This window comes from Pisolithus orientalis (assembly GCF_024613125.1).
Source record: "Pisolithus orientalis strain OTSU chromosome Unknown F5J12scaffold_146, whole genome shotgun sequence".
Classification (NCBI taxonomy): domain Eukaryota; kingdom Fungi; phylum Basidiomycota; class Agaricomycetes; order Boletales; family Pisolithaceae; genus Pisolithus; species Pisolithus orientalis.
Window position 1 is genome coordinate 1 of NW_026260927.1, and position 17,676 is coordinate 17,676.

The window sequence follows — 17,676 nt, forward strand, 5'->3', positions numbered from 1 at the left end:
CCAAAAGGAACCAGCCCCCAAATGCAAAAAGAATCCTGGAAGGGAAAATGTCAAGGGCAAGGATAAAGCACAGGAAGAGGGAGTAGCAGATGACAGTGTGGATGATAGTGCAGATGATAGTGCAGATGACAGTGTGGATGACAGTTCAGATGATCACAGCAAGGCTGAGGTGAGTGATGTTGGAACAGATGATCCCTCCCCTAAAAAGGTGCACCATGTGTGATATTCATGTGTGACAGATCAGTGCTAGTGCAATTCCAGTCTTCAGGTATCTGGTGGGAGGCAAAACCATGCCAAGACACCATTCCCTTCTCATTCCCACTCAAATCCCCCACCAGCTGATGGTTCCAATAGTAAGCAGCTCTCTGCACCTCCAGCCCATGCAAAGACCCCAGTGCAGCATCCATGAAATAAAGCACTAACTGACAATAATGGGAGGGAAAGCAATGGCCATGATTCTGATGATGAAGCTGATGAAGATGCTTATTTGCCCACCCTATCCAATTCAAAGAAATCAGCAACATCCCTGAATAGTGAGCTTCCTGCTGTAACTTGTATCTGCAGCAAACCCTGATCTGCACTCAGGGAGTGAGTACACAAGTGAACTATGGGACCACTCAGAATATGCAGATGAAGATGGATTGGAGAGCATTCCTTTCACTGACCACCCAACTGAGGGGTTAATGAGCAGAAAAAAAGGCAGAAAGCTGAAATCCACCCTGAAGTGCACACACAAGGCAAGTTCAGACATGTTGAATCAGCTGTTATGGCTAACAAGTTTGTGCTGTGTGTTAAGCAGGCTCTGTTGGATTCGAGTGAGCCAGAAATGAATCAACATTGACCTGGGGCCAAATACTCATCCAAGTCCAACAATAACGGATCCATGACCACCAATGCAGCATCTGCAAATGTGAAACAGGGTGTCCCTTCGGGCACCTGGAAGTCACCTCATGTCAGAAAGGCCCCTGCAAGGCCAGATGCAGATGTTCCATCTCCTGATGCAATGAGATCATGGAAGCAAACAGGCAGCAATTGGAAGCAGGAGTAGTTGTTGAATCCCTCAAACAGTCAGAGTGGAAATATTTTTTGGAACTCATGTATGGTCTATAGAGGGCTTGGCCTAGTTTTACACTTACAATACAAGTGTATGGCATGTATGGTAGCTCATGACACCATGATGGCTGTGAGAGGCATCTTTGATATCAGGAGAGGGATAGTTAAGTGGGAGGGTTGAGTGGGACAATTGAGCAGAGAGCTGAGTGGGACAGGTGTACATATTGGCCATGTCAAAGTGACTGGTAGCTATCTACGTAGGGAGATATTGCTGCTCATCTCCTGTGTATTGCTGTTACCCAAAATTTGGCTATGTCTGCCATTGTCCAACCTTGCTTCCCACGGTGTGAATGATATTCTCACCATTGTTCCTACAAGTTTAAATCTTGATTGATCATCAAGCTATCAGTGAACCCATTGTCATCAAATATGTCCACTGAACAGTCCCACCAAGTTCATTTCTGCTGTCAAGGTGAGGTTGTCTTCATTGTTGGATCCAGCAACCTAAGCCATCCACAGCAAATGTAAGACCAATTGAGCCAAGGCAATCTAGCTCCCATGTGAAATGGTCCAAAAATCTGGAGGAGATGCTAGTACAACTGCATGAGTTGCATGAGCCAACCCCTCCACCAATTGTCTCAAGTGGAAAGGCAGATATGGTGGGGTCAAACATGGATATCACAGCTGGTGAGTGGGCATGATTTCTCTCCAAGCTCAACCACAAACATATTTTTGCTATAGATTCATGCAAAAGCTTGCTGGATCAGTTCCTGCTGGAAAGGGAGCCAACTGCTCTGGCAGAGGACAGAATCATGGGTGGTGAGTTGGCATGATTTCCCTTCAAGCTAACAAACAAACAAATTTTCTATTAATAGATCAACATGACAACTTGGTGAATTGGTTCCTGAATGAACAGGAACCAACTGCTCCCCCAGTGGATGGTATGAATGTGGATCTACTTGCACAATTGCTGAATGCATGGGAACCATCATCACTGCCAGTCACAGATGAGAAATTAAATAGGATGGATGGGTCTTCAACACCTGCACAAGACATTACTATGCAGGTCAATTTTCTGGCAGACTTGCACAATGCATGGGAACCACCTCCTCTGCCCATCACCTGCGAATCATCAAATCCAAGGGACCAATCTCCTTGACCTGATTCTCCAACTAACCTGCTTGTTCAATTGCAGGATATGAGGGAACCAACACCTCCCCCACTCATTCCAAATGTACCTGTTGAATCTTTTGACTTGGCAGTGGATGAAGACAACAGGGTAAATCCTTTGACTTTTGGCATGCCTGAGAAATCAGAGATGAGGGATCCCTTGGAAGAAATATGCAATGGCAAGTATTTATTTCATGTGTTCCATTCATGTGATCAGTGATATCCATCAATTACAGTGGCTCACAAAATTGTCCCAATGTTTGCATGTTTTTCATTAATCATGGTGTAGCAGTGAAATATCATTATTGAGTCCAAGGTGTTGGTGGATGGATCAAAGCAGCTGGTCATGGCTCTCTGATGAGCCATTACATAATATTTGGATAGAAACTGATGACAGAATACCCAAATGAAAATGAGAGCTCATTGGGACAATTATGTAACTTTGTGATATACTGGGGATGTAGTCCTTGGGAACACATATAAAACATGGTGAGATGCTCACCAATGCTTACATAATGTATCATATGGTCTACTGAATGATTTTTCAACAAACAAACAATGCCAAACAGTGATTTTGCACCACTAAGCCTCCTTGTTGTAACACAAGTCAAGAAATCACCATTCTGGCATCAATCCAAGTTTCATACCAGAGTGTCCCTAGGGTCTGGTAGGCCATCACCCATGTGGTAGGCCTGGCCATGGAACACATTTTCAGAAGTGATCATAAGCGGATGGAGAGCAAGAGTACAGAAGAGACTCACTGATGATATCACGTACAGAAGGCACCCCTGACTCCTGACTCAAGTCCTGATGGGTGGATGTGATGGTGAAACTGATGGGCCATGCACATTCACAAAGGAATCGTCAGAGGCATTGCTTTGATGCTCCTCTTCTGACCCACTCAAGTGGTTTACCATGGCCTGGCACTTCTCAAATATCTGGTTTAGTTCATCCTCATCAACAGAGGATTCTGGATCTTCTGGAGGAGTCATTGCTCTGGCAAGGAGACCACCCATTATTACACTGTAGGATGGGGACAGAGGAGAAGAGCATGCTGAGTCTGAATGATGAGATGGAGGAGAAATGGCCTTCATGACATTGTCAAATGCAAGTCTGATTTCACTTTCATCAGTGGAGGATGCATTGGAAGCAGCTCTGAGGACTCTCTGGGAACATGTCTGGGGTGCCATGGCAGTGGAATGTTGGTTCTTTGCCGATCCCAAACACGTAATGCCATGCCAAATCCAAAGAAAATTTTTCAGGGTCTGCCCTGGCTAACCGAGAATTGCAAGCGACGTCACGGGTTACCCTCCGACTTTTTACTTTGCCTCCCAACCCAACATGGCCCCTCCATCCAACAAGACCTTTCTTTCCCTTCCATCATCCTCCAAGCTAAGTGGTAGGTCTCGATTAGACACCAGCAGTCATTTAAGCTCATCCAGCCAGTGACGAACCTCACTGGTGCAGGTGAAGACATCCTGGATGGAAGGGAGGAAGTTCCAGAACACATGACCCACACCTTCCAAAGAGGTGATAAGTAAGAAAAGACTGGGTGTGCATGTCATTTGCTGATGGAAGCTTTAATTAGCATCTTTGTAAATGGTGACGATGGCAGCCTGTGGTATGCTGTGATCAAGGACATCAGAGTCCAGCGGTTGAAGAGAAGTAATGTAAGAGATTTCCAGTGCCACATGGGTGTCCACCATTCTGACGTGCAGTACAGAAGGCATGGGTTGAAGTGCAGTGGTACTACAGCAGGAGTGATATAGGAGACAAAAAGTGAGCTGGCTGTCATCGAGTTCCTTGTATCTTTGACTCACTCACAAACAGCATGAGAAAATACGTTGGCAACAATGAGCTGGTTCTATCGGATCACAATGACATCATTGAACCAGAGGCCATCGTGTGTAAGTCATCCCTGAATTTTGTATACAGCTTGGAAGCTCATGGAGAGCATAGCGCCAGCAGACATCACATCTTTCAGTGCAGAAAGGTGTTTTGGTCCTCTGATAGGACCCAAGGATATATATACACGGTGGACCATGAGCACACATGGTAAACAAGTCATCCAGGTATTGATAAATGGCGTGACACCGATTTTTGAAAACCTCCTGACATAAACTACACCCCATCAGGGCCCCTTCCATGCTTGCTCTGTCTGTGAAAAACCATATAGCCCAGACAAAGCTGAACAATGGTATTGTTGAACCTGCAAAAATTGGTTCCACTGCAGTTGTTTACAGAAACTTGCAAAGGGAAGCACCAGACCCCTGGACATCACAAAGGAAGTCCTAAATGGGACAGGTCTCTCACTGCAGGATATTCAGGTACGTGTCCTGTGCATTCTGATATGCAGGGGAAATGAGGGTGGTGTGGTGGGCAATGGTGAGGTTATGATGAGTATGTGGGAGGAGGTCAGAGCAGCACAGAATGGGCAGAGACAGGAGGTTGAAACTGGTCTACAAAATCATATGACCAGTGACCTGATCCAACAGGCACAGAAGTCATATGTGTATTATCGATGCTCCTTCTGTTTTGCAGAAGGCAGAGAGTGTTACATATGATGTAGGCTCTTTCTTGGCTGTAGAACCCTGACCCAAACAAATGCCAGCCATTGAACAGAAAGAAAGGAATTGGAAGAGGCCAGGGTGATGATCAGGAGGCTAAATACTGCATTGGTAGTGTCAGATGCTGTGGTAGAACTGAATAAAGAGCAGCGGTGGGATCATGCACCAGTATGTGATATTTCAAAGACTCTTCAGACTGTCAGCACCATAGCACCTGCCCCCTCTACATGGATTATGACACTGAAAACACATGTAGGCATAATAGTCAGAATGCATCGTGGACAAAAGCAGCAAACTGGATCCAAGTGACTTGGATGGCCATAATTACATCGGTAAATGTGGGTATCAGTCCAGCACTGAAGCCCTTGTCCACACTGACTGGGCCACCTTTGCACTTGTTGTGAGCCCACGATTCATCTCTACCAGACTCTGATGTGTTTATAGTAGTGAATGCAATACGAGTAAACCACACGAGATAATATACATACCCCGAGGGCATTATTATTACAAAGTGGCAACGATAAATTGGGGGGAATGATGCTGGAAGTACTGCTGGAGGCCAGCATCATATACATGGATTTAATAATACATAGCAAGAGAGGGAGATGTCCCAACTTTACAGAATTGAATTGCAGCCGATGATACAACACACAAGGGAGGCTAGGGTGGTTGACATTGGGGAGATTAACGAGTACTCTAAAGAGTGTCATGACACACAGGGGTTGATAGGATTTGGTGGGTAATGGGTAGTGATGATATACAACAAAGTTGAGATTGTACTGACTACATGTTCACTATGTATCATCTCTCAATGGTATCAGAAAGGCTCAAATTGTTGCATATAAAATAATTATGTATGTTCAGCAGAATGATTTTCATTACAATATTTGTGATATATCAGTAAATAGTTCTCCAACATATCTCACTTTGTTTTGGAATTAACAATCTGCTTTTTTGTGAGCAGAAAGTTCAAAGGGGTAGGAAGTATTTACTTAGCCCAAATATCGTATTGCAATGATGAATTGTGTTCCAAAGCTTGTCTGCGAAACATTCTGCCTTTCATCTTTCAACGAAAAATCAAATCAGATATAAAGTCTTTCCACATGAGAATCATAGAGCAAAACATCAAAAATTATTTCTGCATGAAATATTGAGAATATTATTACATGTTCCATGCTGTCATTGTCATCATGTGTGTGGTGGTGGCATGGCCATCATCATTCTCAGTTGTCATCTGTAAAGCATCAGGACTCACTGTGCTCCACTTCATCTGGTGGCCAGACTGATGCCAAGCATCTTCCATCTGAGGCATGATCCTTTTCTTACATTGCACCGGAGGAGGGGTAATCTTGGTTGGGTGGACTGAGTTGGTTCCTCCATGATATCATCATCCATTATACCATGCACTGCGCATTGTCATTTGCATGGTGGTGGTGGTGGCATGGCCATCATCATTCTCATTGTCATCTGTAAAGCATCAAGACTCACTGTGTTCCACTTCACCTGGTGGCCAGATTGATGCCAAGCATCTTGCATCTGGGGTTGAATCCTTTTCTAACATTTTGCTGGAGGAAGGATAATCTTGGTTGGGTAGACTGAGTGAGTTCCACCACCACAGCATCATCCATTATACCATGCACTGTGCATTGTCATTTGCATGGTGGTGGTGGTTGCATGGCCATCATCATTCTCAATGTCATTTGTAAAGCATCTGGATGCACTATGTTCCACTTCACCTTCTGGCCAGAGTGATGCCAAGCATCTGCATCTGAGGTTGAATCCTTTTCTAACATTTTTCCAGAGGAAGGGTAATCTTGGTTGTGTTCCACCTCACCTTCTGGCCAGATTGATGCTGAGCATCTGGAATCTGAGGTTGAATCCTTTTCTAACATTTTTCCAGAGGAAGGGTAATCTTGGTTGTGTTCCACCTCACCTTGTGGCCAGATTGATGCTGAGCATCTGGAATCTGAGTTTGAATCCTTTTCTAACATTTCGCAGAGGAAGGGTAATCTTGGTTGTGTTCCACCTCATCTTCTGGCCAGACTGATGCTGAGCATCTGGCATCTGAGTTTGAATCCTTTTCTAACATTTTGCCAGAGGAAGGGTAATCTTTGTTGTGTTCCACCTCACCTTGTTGCCAGAATGATGCCAAGCATCCGGCATCTGAGGTTGAATCCTTTTCTTACATTTCACCAGAGGAAGGGGAATCTTGGTTGGGTAGACTGAGTGGTTTCCTCCATGACATCATCATCTGCTATATCACACACTGTGCTGTGATCTGCAGTGTCATACAAAGACATGTTTTCTTCTTCCAAGTCATCACATAGGTTCTTGTGCTGCTGTGCACTTCATATCCACTTCAGGCAGACCAGATTTGACACAAAACTGTAATTTTCTTGCAGCCTTTAAACCCACCTTAGGCTGCCTACAAGACTTGAGCAGCACACAAGCTGAAGCCAATGTCTTCACTCCACTTCTGCCTCTTGGCAGTAAGCTGTATTTAATGAAGAGCTGTAGAGGGAGGCATGTGCACTTGGTATAGGGAGGCTCAGACCCTGCATGGGACAACCACTGGCAGGAGCAGCAGGATGAGGATGAGGGGGGAGCCATAAATGCAATTACAAACACTGCAAAATTAGTTCCATCACCACCCACAGGCCAATATATCCATGCACCCCCATCTCAAAATTGGCCACTCATTTTGCCAGATACTCAGATGACACTCAGATGGTAGTATGATCAGCTTGGCATGATGTAGCAATGCACTTGAAAGCAATGGCAGTCACAAGATCTGCATCTGTACAGTAGTCCACTACTTAATACTACATGCTGTGTGTATTGAATGACCTGTGTTCAAAGACTCCTTTGTGCCTCTCAAAGGGACTGATTCAATATCTTAGAACAATGTAACCACAAGCATCAATATATGTTGCCTCAACTCAATACAGGCATTCATGCTCTCTTTCAGTTATAATGCATGGAAATAAATTCAGTACTACAATTACAACAGGCATCAAGTACAGGCATCCATACACCAGGAGGCTTGAGTCAAGAGATCATGGGCAAGTAGGTTGAGTGGCAGGCAAAGCCTTGAAAGTGATGGGAGTCAGAGAACATTTAAATTTGTTTACTTTTTTTTAATTTTATTTAATTAATTTTTCCCTTACTTACAGAGCCTCAGTCAATCTTGTCCTCACTAAGGTATATCTTATCACTTATGGCTCTTGTAATAATATATTCAATACAGCAGAAGGCAACTATGCAACTCATCAATGAGTTGCAATGGTCTGCCACCAAAAAAAAATCACACTGCCATGCAAAGCACCTACCATGTATAGATAACAGCTCTGCATAGCCACAGATAGCCAGTATATATAGCATCCATTATGAGAAAGGTATTTTTTCCCTCTCTTTCCCTCCCTTCATTCTCTTTCTTCTGATCTCTCCCATCACCATCATCACACAGTAGGATGGCTTACACCTGCAGCACCTGTGGAGCAGAGTTTGACAACAAAAATCTACACAACACTCACAACAAAAAATGTGTCAGAGTATCAACCTTTACTGCACCTGATGGACAGCAGGTTACAGTGCACAGGACAGGCAGTGTATTCTTATGCTACTGTTCTGAGGCATCCTGCACTAAACCAACAGGGTATTCAACCACAGATGCCTTGAAAGCACACATGAAGAGGGCCTAGTAATCTAAACTGTCTGCACAGTTCCAGTCTGGAAAGTGCCTACTACTATAAAAGGAAATTCAAAAAGTGCCTAATAATCTACTTTCCAGAGTCCACCCCTGCCTCCAAGGGCAACCTGCCTTATATGGAAGGTTGCCTTCAGGCAACCTACACAGCCACTGAGGGCAACCTCCAAATAAGGAAGGTTGGCTGAAGGCAACCTGAGGGCAACCACCATATAAGGAAATAAATGCACAGCCACCAGAAAGCTGGTGAAGGGAAGAAACACAGCCACCAAGAGTCAAAAATAATAATAATAAGCAACTGGTTGCGTATCTGAACCCAAGATGACTAGCAAGTAACTAGTGAAAAAAGTGGACATGGTAATGACTACTGACTACTGATGAGCAACTAGCAACTACTTAGAACAGACATGATGAATATGAGTAGCAAAAATAAGCAACCAGTCACTTGTCTGGATGGAAGATGAGCAGTGAGTTGATTAGCAAAACAGTGGACATGGCAATGACTACAGACTACTGACTACTGACAACAGACATAGGTGAATATAAGGGACTGGTTGGTTATTTGGAGGGAAGATGAGCAGCAAGGTGATTAGCAAAAAAAGCAGACTACCAAGGGATGTAGTAGTGACCAGGGACCACTGCCACTGATGAATGGCTAGCAAGCGATAATGACAGGGGATGGAGAATATGACTAGGGAAAAAATAAGGGAGCAGTTGGTTATGTGGACTACGGACTATGGACTACCGAGTAGCAACAGCCACACCATGAACTGAAGAAAATAAGCAACTGGTTGCTTATCTGGACCCAAGATGACCAGCACATGATTAGCAAAAAAAAGCGGACATAGTGATGACCAATGACTACCAATGACCGACTACAGACTACCAAATACCAAGCACTGACAGCAGACATGGACATGGGGGGAAGGATCCAATGCAGAAGTTTGTGGGAGGACACCCTTTTCAGGCCAGCCACTTGGCTTGTATGAGACAACACTGGAATTGCTCCAAGCTGGCTTGCATCTGATGAAGCCGAGGCTGAACATGAGTAGCAAAAATAAGTGACTGGTTGATTATCTGGACAAAAGATGAGCAGGGCGTTGATTAGCAAAAAAGAAGACTACACACCTACCGACCACTGACCGACTTGAAGATGGCTAGCAAAGAATAAGGGACTGAGGGACTAGGGAGCACAAAGTACCAAGTACTGATGGCTATGCCACTGACCACTGGAAAACGACTACTGACTAGGAGGGACCAAGGGTTGAGGGATGAACATAAGGGAAGAAAATAGGCAACTGGTTATGACCGGTTATCTGGAGGCAAGATACAGTGACTTGCAAAATTGATTCAATGTTTGCACATTTTGGGTTGTTTGTTGAATTTATCAAGAGCAAAGACAAATAAGACCAAAGTATAAGTTGATGACACAAACCAATTGCACAGGGCTATCCATCCAAAAAAAAAGAATATGTAATTTGAATCAGTATGCATAAAGGTATATACAATTTAAATTGCCATGTCATCGAATGAATTTTGGAAGTGTGTATCAGAGATACAGAAAGTGATAATTTTAATACTTTGTATGACCTCTGTTGGCTTTTATCACTGCTTGGATGCTTCTAGGTATACTTTCAATTAAATTCTGACACACCCCTGGGTCTATATTATTCCACACCACTGGCACTCTCTCCTGAACCTCCCAAACACCATTTGGCTGTGTTGAACACTACTAATAATCTACTTTCCAGACTCCACCCTCACCTCTGCATGAAACCTGCACAGCCACTGAATGAAACCTCACAGCCACTGAATGAAACCTCACAGCCACTGAATGAAACCTATCCTTCTGATCCAAGAAGGATGCCCCATCCTACCTGGAGTGCAACCTTTAGTCAGCAAGTGCAACCACCCAATGGGGAGAGTGCAACCCTTAGTCAACAAGCACAACCTCCATTGCTCTTAAGATACATGTATCTTGCACTACAGGAGAGAGCACAACCTTTAGTCAGTGAGCACAACCACCCAATGGGGAGAGCACAACCCTTAGTCAGCAAGCACAACCTCCATTGCTCTTAAGATACATGTATCTTGCACTACAGGAGAGAGTGCAACCTTTAGTCAGTGAGCACAACCACCAAATGGGGAGAGCACAACCCTTAGTCAGCAAGTGCAACCACCTCATGTGATGTGTAACCAACCCATATAAGTAAATTGAGTATACATGCATACTAATTGATTAGGTTTAGCTTACACTAACCCAAGTTGACCTTTTCACAGGCAATCCATTGGAATTGACACTGAATCTTAGGTACTGTACTTGATGCAGGATATGCAAGTCACAGGTACAAAGCACTGACTGAGAGTGTGTTCTTGAACAAACAAATATGACATCTCACCAAACACTTCTAAGCAAGTTTAGTATACATGTATACTAATTCCACAATCTTGGATGAAATGGCATGGTTTTTAAGGCCAGGGGGGGGCCAATATTCATTGCAAGATGACATGTGGAGATAATACAGGCAGGGTAAACATCATACAAGGTGTGTCCTTCAATCCTCATCCATTCTGTGCAAGTTACTCATCACATCATCAGCCCACTGTTGCAATGGACCCTCAACCACCTTCCAGACAACAGGATGATTGGCCCAGGTTCCCTTGATCCACATATAGATGTCATGATCAGTGGGGAAGTGTTGAAGGGCCTTTGCCCAATCCAAGAGAATGGCCAAATCTGTGGGATTAGCCCTAATAGAGTGATGGATTGTAAATAAGAGTGCCTCCAAGGTGGATTCCTTCAGATCAACTGGCACATTGGACTTTGAAGTAGCACTGAGGGCTTTGATGACAGTTGCCCACTGCTCAGGTGTGTGGGTAATCTGCTGCAGCTTATCTGCAGCTGTCACATTCACTAGCAGGTCATATCCACCATCTGGAGCTCCTGATGTCCTTGCTTGCTTCTTGTGGTGTGTATCAGTGTCAAAGCCATCATCAGGAGTCAGCCATTTATCTAGGGTGTGATATGCACATTAGCATACATGTATACTAAAATTGTCAATAAATTTTATTACCTGAACCAGATGGCCCACTGTGGGCAGAAGATTCATCATGCAAATTCAATGCATGATGTGATGCACTGGGGGGGGGGGCCAGCAATTGCTGCCTTTGTGCTAAAAATCCATCATTTTAGTATACATGTATATTAAAATTCATAATAAAGACACAAACCTGTTGATGTACTTGGGCCCTCACTGTCAGATCCATCATCAGGTTGGGGGAGGATGCAAGATGGCTTCTTCTTTGCAAACTTCCTCACATGCCTAGCCATCTTGTCTGGGGCATGCTGCTGCTCCAACCTTGCCTGTTCTGAATAGGCTATGGTTGATGTAGAATGCAGTGACTGCACTGCATATGGATCAAGCTCAGCTGTCATGTGTCCTCACCAGAATTCTTGAGCCTCAAGGGGATTCAGATATTGCAGGCTTTGGAAATCTGACCCAAAGCCAGCAGTCCCAAGAAGTTCTTGGGTCATGGGGAATGGAGCTGTATGGGTCAGGTCTGCAGTGGGCTCCTGCAAGCACATGGTCTTTTTGACTGTTACTGTTGCAAGACTCTAAAATAATAATTTTAGTATACATGTATCTTAAATTTCAGAAATAAACCAAATACCATCAAAAAATTCTCCAAGGGCATTTTCAGGTCAGGGTCAAGCTTGGCAGTGCTTTCACCATCACACAACCCCAGTGTTGGCACAGATATTAGCTTGACAATCTTCTGCATGGCATTAACATTTTGGGCTGTGATATGTGGTGCACTTGCAGCCCATTCCACTGCTGTCCCCAATGATTCACCAGCATACTCCTTGGGCATCAGTGCCAATAATGGATTTGAAGGAGACAGGATGGGTTGACTCTCCATGCCATCCCAATACAGCCAGGGGGCTTGAGACTTTGCACATGGACCAAAACCTTGGAATAAATCAAGCACACTTTGCTGCAGGTCCCAGATTGTAGGGATTTAAAGTAACTTCTCCCACTCAGTTAAGCAGTTAACCTCAAGAAGCATGTCAGTGATGAATGTTTGAGAATATTTGTTAGGAGTGAGTTGCTCCCAGGGGAAAGGGGTGAAATGGAGGATATCATGAACATTGCAGAAGTAACTTTTCCTCTCTTCTGAAACACATCCATCAAGACCTGCATTGAGTGCAGCAATGCTTGCTTTGGGTCAGGCCAATGATGGCTTAGTACCATCAAGTTCAATGTGATAGGCCTTCAAGAAGGTCTGGAAGGTGTCCAGCCATTTGACATCACCAATGGCATCAAAGAATGGCTTGATTTGGTCCTTCTGCTTTTTCTCCCAGTCATTGGTGAACAACTTTGCTAACCCAACCCTCACTTGTGTAAGGGCAACTCAGCAGTGGCGAAAAAGCATTGCAATAAGCTGTGGTTTGATGAATATAAAGTACACTGAACAATGACATAGTATTACCTCATTGACACAGTTTTATTGCTTCACAATGTCCTTGGTGTCCAGATGGGTTTTCAAAAATGCCATAACTCCACTTATGATGCATGTCCATGCTCGATTTGCTCCACACTGGCCTGTGATGGGATACTGGCAGAGTGGAAATAACCAATCTGCCACCTATATTGAATATTTTAGTATACATGTATACTAAAATAATACAATTTCGACTCACCTCTGCAGGCACATGGCAACCCAAAATTTGATGACAAGCAGTCTGCCAGTCCTCCATTTGAATGGGGGAGGCAAGAAAGTCTAGTACTGACAGCATGGGTTTGAATATTTCCAGGAAGAGCTGCAATGGTGAAGGAATTTAGTTTGCATGTATTCTAAAATTATTAATTAATTAAATTTACTTACATCTGTGAGGTGTGGATTTGAATTGTCATATATAAGTGAAACTGTCAAAAGTTTTGAGCTTTCCAGGGCTGTATAAGCAAAGACTTGAGCAAAGAACTTTGCCAACTCTTAGTGAGAGATAATGAATGCAGGGTGGACAGAGTTTGCCTCCTTTGAATCTGACCAGGAACATGCAATCTGTGTGTACACCATGTTTGCTTCAACATCAGATTTTCCACACAGAAGGTGGAGATTCTTCAATTTTTCTGTGTCAGTGTCCACCTTTTCAGGGCATAGTCAGTTTACTGAGAGATGAAAAAGGATAACTGATTCCTGTGGTGACTGGAAAATGAGGTCTTCACACAATTAGTATACATGTATACTAATATTAAATATTTTTAGGACTTACTGAGATCAAAAAATTCAACAAGCCACACAGCTTTCTGGCTCAATTTTTCATTGATCTTCTCCAATTCCTTTGCAGCATCACCTTTCTGCCTTTCATTCTGCCCCTCATGAATCATCACAATTGCATCTTGGCAGTGAACAATGTCCTTTTCATACAAAGTTTGAATGAGTGTAACATGGTGATTACCATTGATGAGGAACATTTCTGCCCCTGGTCCTGTTGCTTTGCCACTCCATTGAATGAAGTTTTTGTAGGGAGTGAGTTGGGCAGCAGTCTCCAGCCCACCTGCAATGAATGATTGGTCAATGCCAACTTGAATGGCTTCACTCATCATATGGTTTTGAAGTCCATCTGCATTGGCATTGTTCATCATCTTCCTCACCAACAAATGTTGCAATGGCCAGGGGTTGAACACTTGACATTTCAACTAAGGCCCATGGCCCAAGTCATCACTTGCAGCAACACACATCAGCCCCCACCCAATTTGAACTTTGTTCAACAGCTGTCAATCTCATCCATCTCCCTAGTTGCAGCTACTTCTTTTGTAACCTTGGTTGAACAAAGGTGCCAATTTAGTATACATGTATACTAAAATTATGAAAATAATTTGAAAAGAAGCAAGTTGATCTCTTGCAACAGAGGGACCTGTTGAAAATTTGTGGATAGCTTATGTTTGGTGTGTGAGCCTAAAATAAGAAATTGATGAATTAATTACAAATGTAATTATTTCAAAATCACTCCAGACACCTACAGCAGTGTTTGTACTCATTATTGTTTATTTGTCAAAGTTTGGTTGTAACTAAATTTGGAAGGTGGTTGTATGGGTTCAAGGTGTAAGCATCACTTGGCAAAAAGTTATGGCAGTATATATACCCAATGTCACAAATATTGAAAAATGTTTGTCGAAATGTACAAATATTTACACAATGACATCATGACTCAAATCCACATGTCTAAAATCAATTAGCTACAAAAATAGCCTAATGCATAGCAAACTGATGACATGGCCACAGCCTCCATTCAACCTGCCATCAAGTGATTCATTTCAAGTGGAGTTTGAAATTGAGATGCCCTGGATTACACCTTTTGCTACATCTCTTCTTGAACTTGAACTTCTTTCTATTTCCTCCTTGCTCATTTGCACCTTCCAATTGCCATTATACCATACACATGTTCAAAGTGCACCATCACTTTTGAGGTGAAGAATGAATATACTATGCATCAGAAGAGATGTGCTGGTGGTAGGGTGGATGGACAGATAACTTTTTTTTTTTAAGGAGACCAATCAAATAATCACTGTTACACCAAATATTCAGGGGCTATTTGATTGCTTCTGTTCCCATCATGGTTGCCCTGGAAAAAAGGGGTTACACCACTGTGGAAGGTTTGAAGAAGCATATGCATAAACTAAAGACAAGATGGATAGGACAGGTAAGCATTTGTGCCATACCTTTTACAGCAGTTTGCAGTACTGAGGGCACCGGCCAAACACAACAAAACTCATAGGTATCCTAGATAAAATATATATCTCAAATATTTCACTCAATTCTTGATGGATCTGAAAGAAAATTTGATATTCTGAATCAGCATTATCAGCTCTAGGGGATGATGTAGAAATCATGATGAAATAGCCGCTATTTTGGACAGGAAAAAATACTTGGTCATTCTGAGCATATAACAACAATTGCAAGTGATTTACACATTTCTATGGCTGTAAATGCCTCTAGCCATGATCTATACACTGGTGGTGAGGGAACCATGGTGAAAATCCAGTGGTTTTTCCATTGTTTTGTACCAACAGAGAGCAATCTGCACTCCAAATGGTGCCAATCATGTAACAAAAATTGCTCACTCCACATTGCATATTTTTTTACAAAAGTTTCAGATCCATAAAGCCCTTCAACATACCTAGGGAACAGTATCATACAGAAATGCGCTTTGTTTCACACTTGTTGAGGTAGTTGTCCATGCCTGTCTTATCTTTGTGTGTGAGTTGTGCATGCTGACTAATCAAGTCAGCTGCCTCGATGCACAAGCATGTTTTTCTGTGGTACTGGCCTGCGAGCATGTGAGTGATTTCCATATGGCATGCAGAAGGCACTTTTCTAGTCGTACCTGCAGGTGATACTCTTGAGATCTCAAGCAGTGAATCATCTATCAAGCTCATGTACTTGGTCAGACCACAACTTCTATTGCCATTTCACTTGACATGCCACTTCGAGTCGTTCAACATGTCCTCAAGACATACCATGAAACTGGTGAAGTTGTCAATGAATGACAAATGGATGGGCACATACCTTTGATGTCTGAAACGGCAGTAGAGGTATGTCTAAATCATTCTAACATTGGAAATAGCATTGAGAGCTGATCATATCCATATCTTAGTTCATGCTGGCACTTCTTGAACATTCCCCTGACCTCTATCTTGAAGAAATTCAGCAACAATTACTCTTGCTTCACAACATCAAAGTCTCTATTGCAACAATATGGTGTACACTCAAATGTTTGGGTCTGTCTTCAAAAAAGGTACGACACATACACTTTGATCTCAATTTTCAGACACTGACATCATCATATTTTAGCTTTCTCGAATTGCCAGCGAGTGCAGTGAGGAAGCACATCATGAGTTCACCATGGCAATTGGTGAAGACTCTCCTGACTACATTGTCTGTATTGATGAAAGTGCTGTGAATGTACTTATGACGTTTCACCTGAATGGATGGAGCCATTCTAGTATGCGGGCACACAAGCATTGCAACTTCATTCGTGGGACACGGTATGTATTCTCCATATGATGTTGCCTTCTTTACATAACACTCTTTCCAACAGATATTCCATCCTTCTGGCTCTGACGATGAGCAGGATAATTTACAGCCATATCAAAGTAGGCGTGTACAATGGCAATCACTTTCTCAACTATCTTTGTGGACTCCTTGACTTCATGAATCCATATCTGGCCCCTCATAGTGTACTTGTGATGGATAATTGCAGAATCCATCACGTTGATGGTGTAGAAGAACTCTGCTGGGAACGGTATGTTTTTTTTTTCTTTTTTTTTTTTTTCAGTACACATACTCAAGTAACTATTACAGTGGCGTCAAACTTGTTTATCTACCTCCATATTCCCCTGATTTGAACCCAATTGAAGAGTGTTTCTTGTACTTGAAGGCCTACATTTGCCACCATGGCAATCAGTTCTGTGCTATCATTGAATCTGGAGACAAAACACTTCCATATTTGTTTCTCTATGGTGCACTTGATACAGTCACTCCAGAAGCTGCACATGGGTGGTTCCATAATGCAGGATATTTGTAGCTTTGTAGCTTGTGTCTGTATGCAACATGTATGTTGGTTGTCACACTGATGCATACCCAAAATTTGTGCAATGTATGCTTGCTATAATGATTACTGCAAAGGACATGATGTATGTAGGGAGTATCTACTCTACCCTTGTGTGTTTTTTGTGTTCCACCTGCCGAACAGCTTGTGCAACCTCAGACAGTAAAAAGCATGAATTCCTGAGGCTCATACCAAAGTCCTTCATGAGCTGTTCCTTGCTCAGGCTTCTAAGTTTGTCAATGTTGTAAAAGTCCATCACTTTGAATTGTGGAATATAAACAGATAGTTTGCACTTCGGAAATCTTGCATCAAGCTTGGTGAGGAAGTCGACAATCATTGGATATGTTGGCCGGGTGTCATGGTTGAGCTCACTGGGAGACAGCTCACCTTGCTTCTCACCCATGGTAGGTGTCACTGGAGTTGCTGGAGCCTGATACACTGGAGGCACCATCCACAGAGGCATCATTGGGGGCATGGGGGGCATGGGGGGCATGGGGGGCCATCCATACATCGACATATAGGGACTGTTGAGGGGCATTTGTGTGGCTGATGTCGACGAGGTCTTG

General features: G+C 43.1%; 7 protein-coding genes across 7 annotated transcripts; 3 read left to right on the plus strand and 4 right to left on the minus strand.

Annotated features, from left to right (window-relative positions):
* Window positions 1–42: 42 nt before the first annotated feature.
* On the plus strand, window positions 43–1,048 carry F5J12DRAFT_787747 (uncharacterized protein; the record flags this gene model as incomplete). Its single annotated transcript, XM_051743697.1, has 5 exons — window positions 43–169; window positions 240–353; window positions 565–588; window positions 692–815; window positions 900–1,048. Coding segments are annotated over 5 exons (538 nt in total), but the record flags the coding sequence as incomplete, so codon positions are not given.
* Window positions 1,049–1,482: 434 nt separating this feature from the next.
* Window positions 1,483–2,212, plus strand: F5J12DRAFT_787748 (uncharacterized protein; the record flags this gene model as incomplete). The annotated part of the gene is made up of 4 exons (XM_051743698.1): window positions 1,483–1,525; window positions 1,573–1,740; window positions 1,795–1,872; window positions 1,929–2,212. The coding sequence occupies 4 exons, from the start codon at window positions 1,483–1,485 to the stop codon at window positions 2,210–2,212; spliced, it is 573 nt and encodes a 190-aa protein (XP_051594129.1).
* A 652-nt stretch (window positions 2,213–2,864) lies between these two features.
* On the minus strand, window positions 2,865–3,413 carry F5J12DRAFT_787749 (uncharacterized protein; the record flags this gene model as incomplete). Its single annotated transcript, XM_051743699.1, has 3 exons — window positions 2,865–2,915; window positions 3,001–3,030; window positions 3,072–3,413. 3 exons carry the CDS (start codon window positions 3,411–3,413, stop codon window positions 2,865–2,867), a joined length of 423 nt encoding a protein of 140 aa, XP_051594130.1.
* A 318-nt stretch (window positions 3,414–3,731) lies between these two features.
* On the plus strand, window positions 3,732–5,223 carry F5J12DRAFT_787750 (uncharacterized protein; the record flags this gene model as incomplete). The annotated part of the gene is made up of 9 exons (XM_051743700.1): window positions 3,732–3,760; window positions 3,812–3,888; window positions 3,942–4,002; window positions 4,054–4,130; window positions 4,159–4,216; window positions 4,359–4,420; window positions 4,467–4,550; window positions 4,846–4,958; window positions 5,056–5,223. The coding sequence occupies 9 exons, from the start codon at window positions 3,732–3,734 to the stop codon at window positions 5,221–5,223; spliced, it is 729 nt and encodes a 242-aa protein (XP_051594131.1).
* A 729-nt stretch (window positions 5,224–5,952) lies between these two features.
* Window positions 5,953–7,090, minus strand: F5J12DRAFT_787751 (uncharacterized protein; the record flags this gene model as incomplete). The annotated part of the gene is made up of 7 exons (XM_051743701.1): window positions 5,953–6,024; window positions 6,046–6,164; window positions 6,279–6,385; window positions 6,625–6,675; window positions 6,724–6,872; window positions 6,921–6,998; window positions 7,058–7,090. The coding sequence occupies 7 exons, from the start codon at window positions 7,088–7,090 to the stop codon at window positions 5,953–5,955; spliced, it is 609 nt and encodes a 202-aa protein (XP_051594132.1).
* Window positions 7,091–11,051: 3,961 nt separating this feature from the next.
* F5J12DRAFT_787752 (uncharacterized protein) lies at window positions 11,052–12,369 on the minus strand (the record flags this gene model as incomplete). The annotated part of the gene is made up of 5 exons (XM_051743702.1): window positions 11,052–11,509; window positions 11,571–11,669; window positions 11,728–11,855; window positions 11,943–12,112; window positions 12,169–12,369. The coding sequence occupies 5 exons, from the start codon at window positions 12,367–12,369 to the stop codon at window positions 11,052–11,054; spliced, it is 1,056 nt and encodes a 351-aa protein (XP_051594133.1).
* A 692-nt stretch (window positions 12,370–13,061) lies between these two features.
* F5J12DRAFT_787753 (uncharacterized protein) lies at window positions 13,062–14,193 on the minus strand (the record flags this gene model as incomplete). The annotated part of the gene is made up of 5 exons (XM_051743703.1): window positions 13,062–13,143; window positions 13,199–13,278; window positions 13,384–13,385; window positions 13,772–14,056; window positions 14,154–14,193. 5 exons carry the CDS (start codon window positions 14,191–14,193, stop codon window positions 13,062–13,064), a joined length of 489 nt encoding a protein of 162 aa, XP_051594134.1.
* Window positions 14,194–17,676: the final 3,483 nt, after the last annotated feature.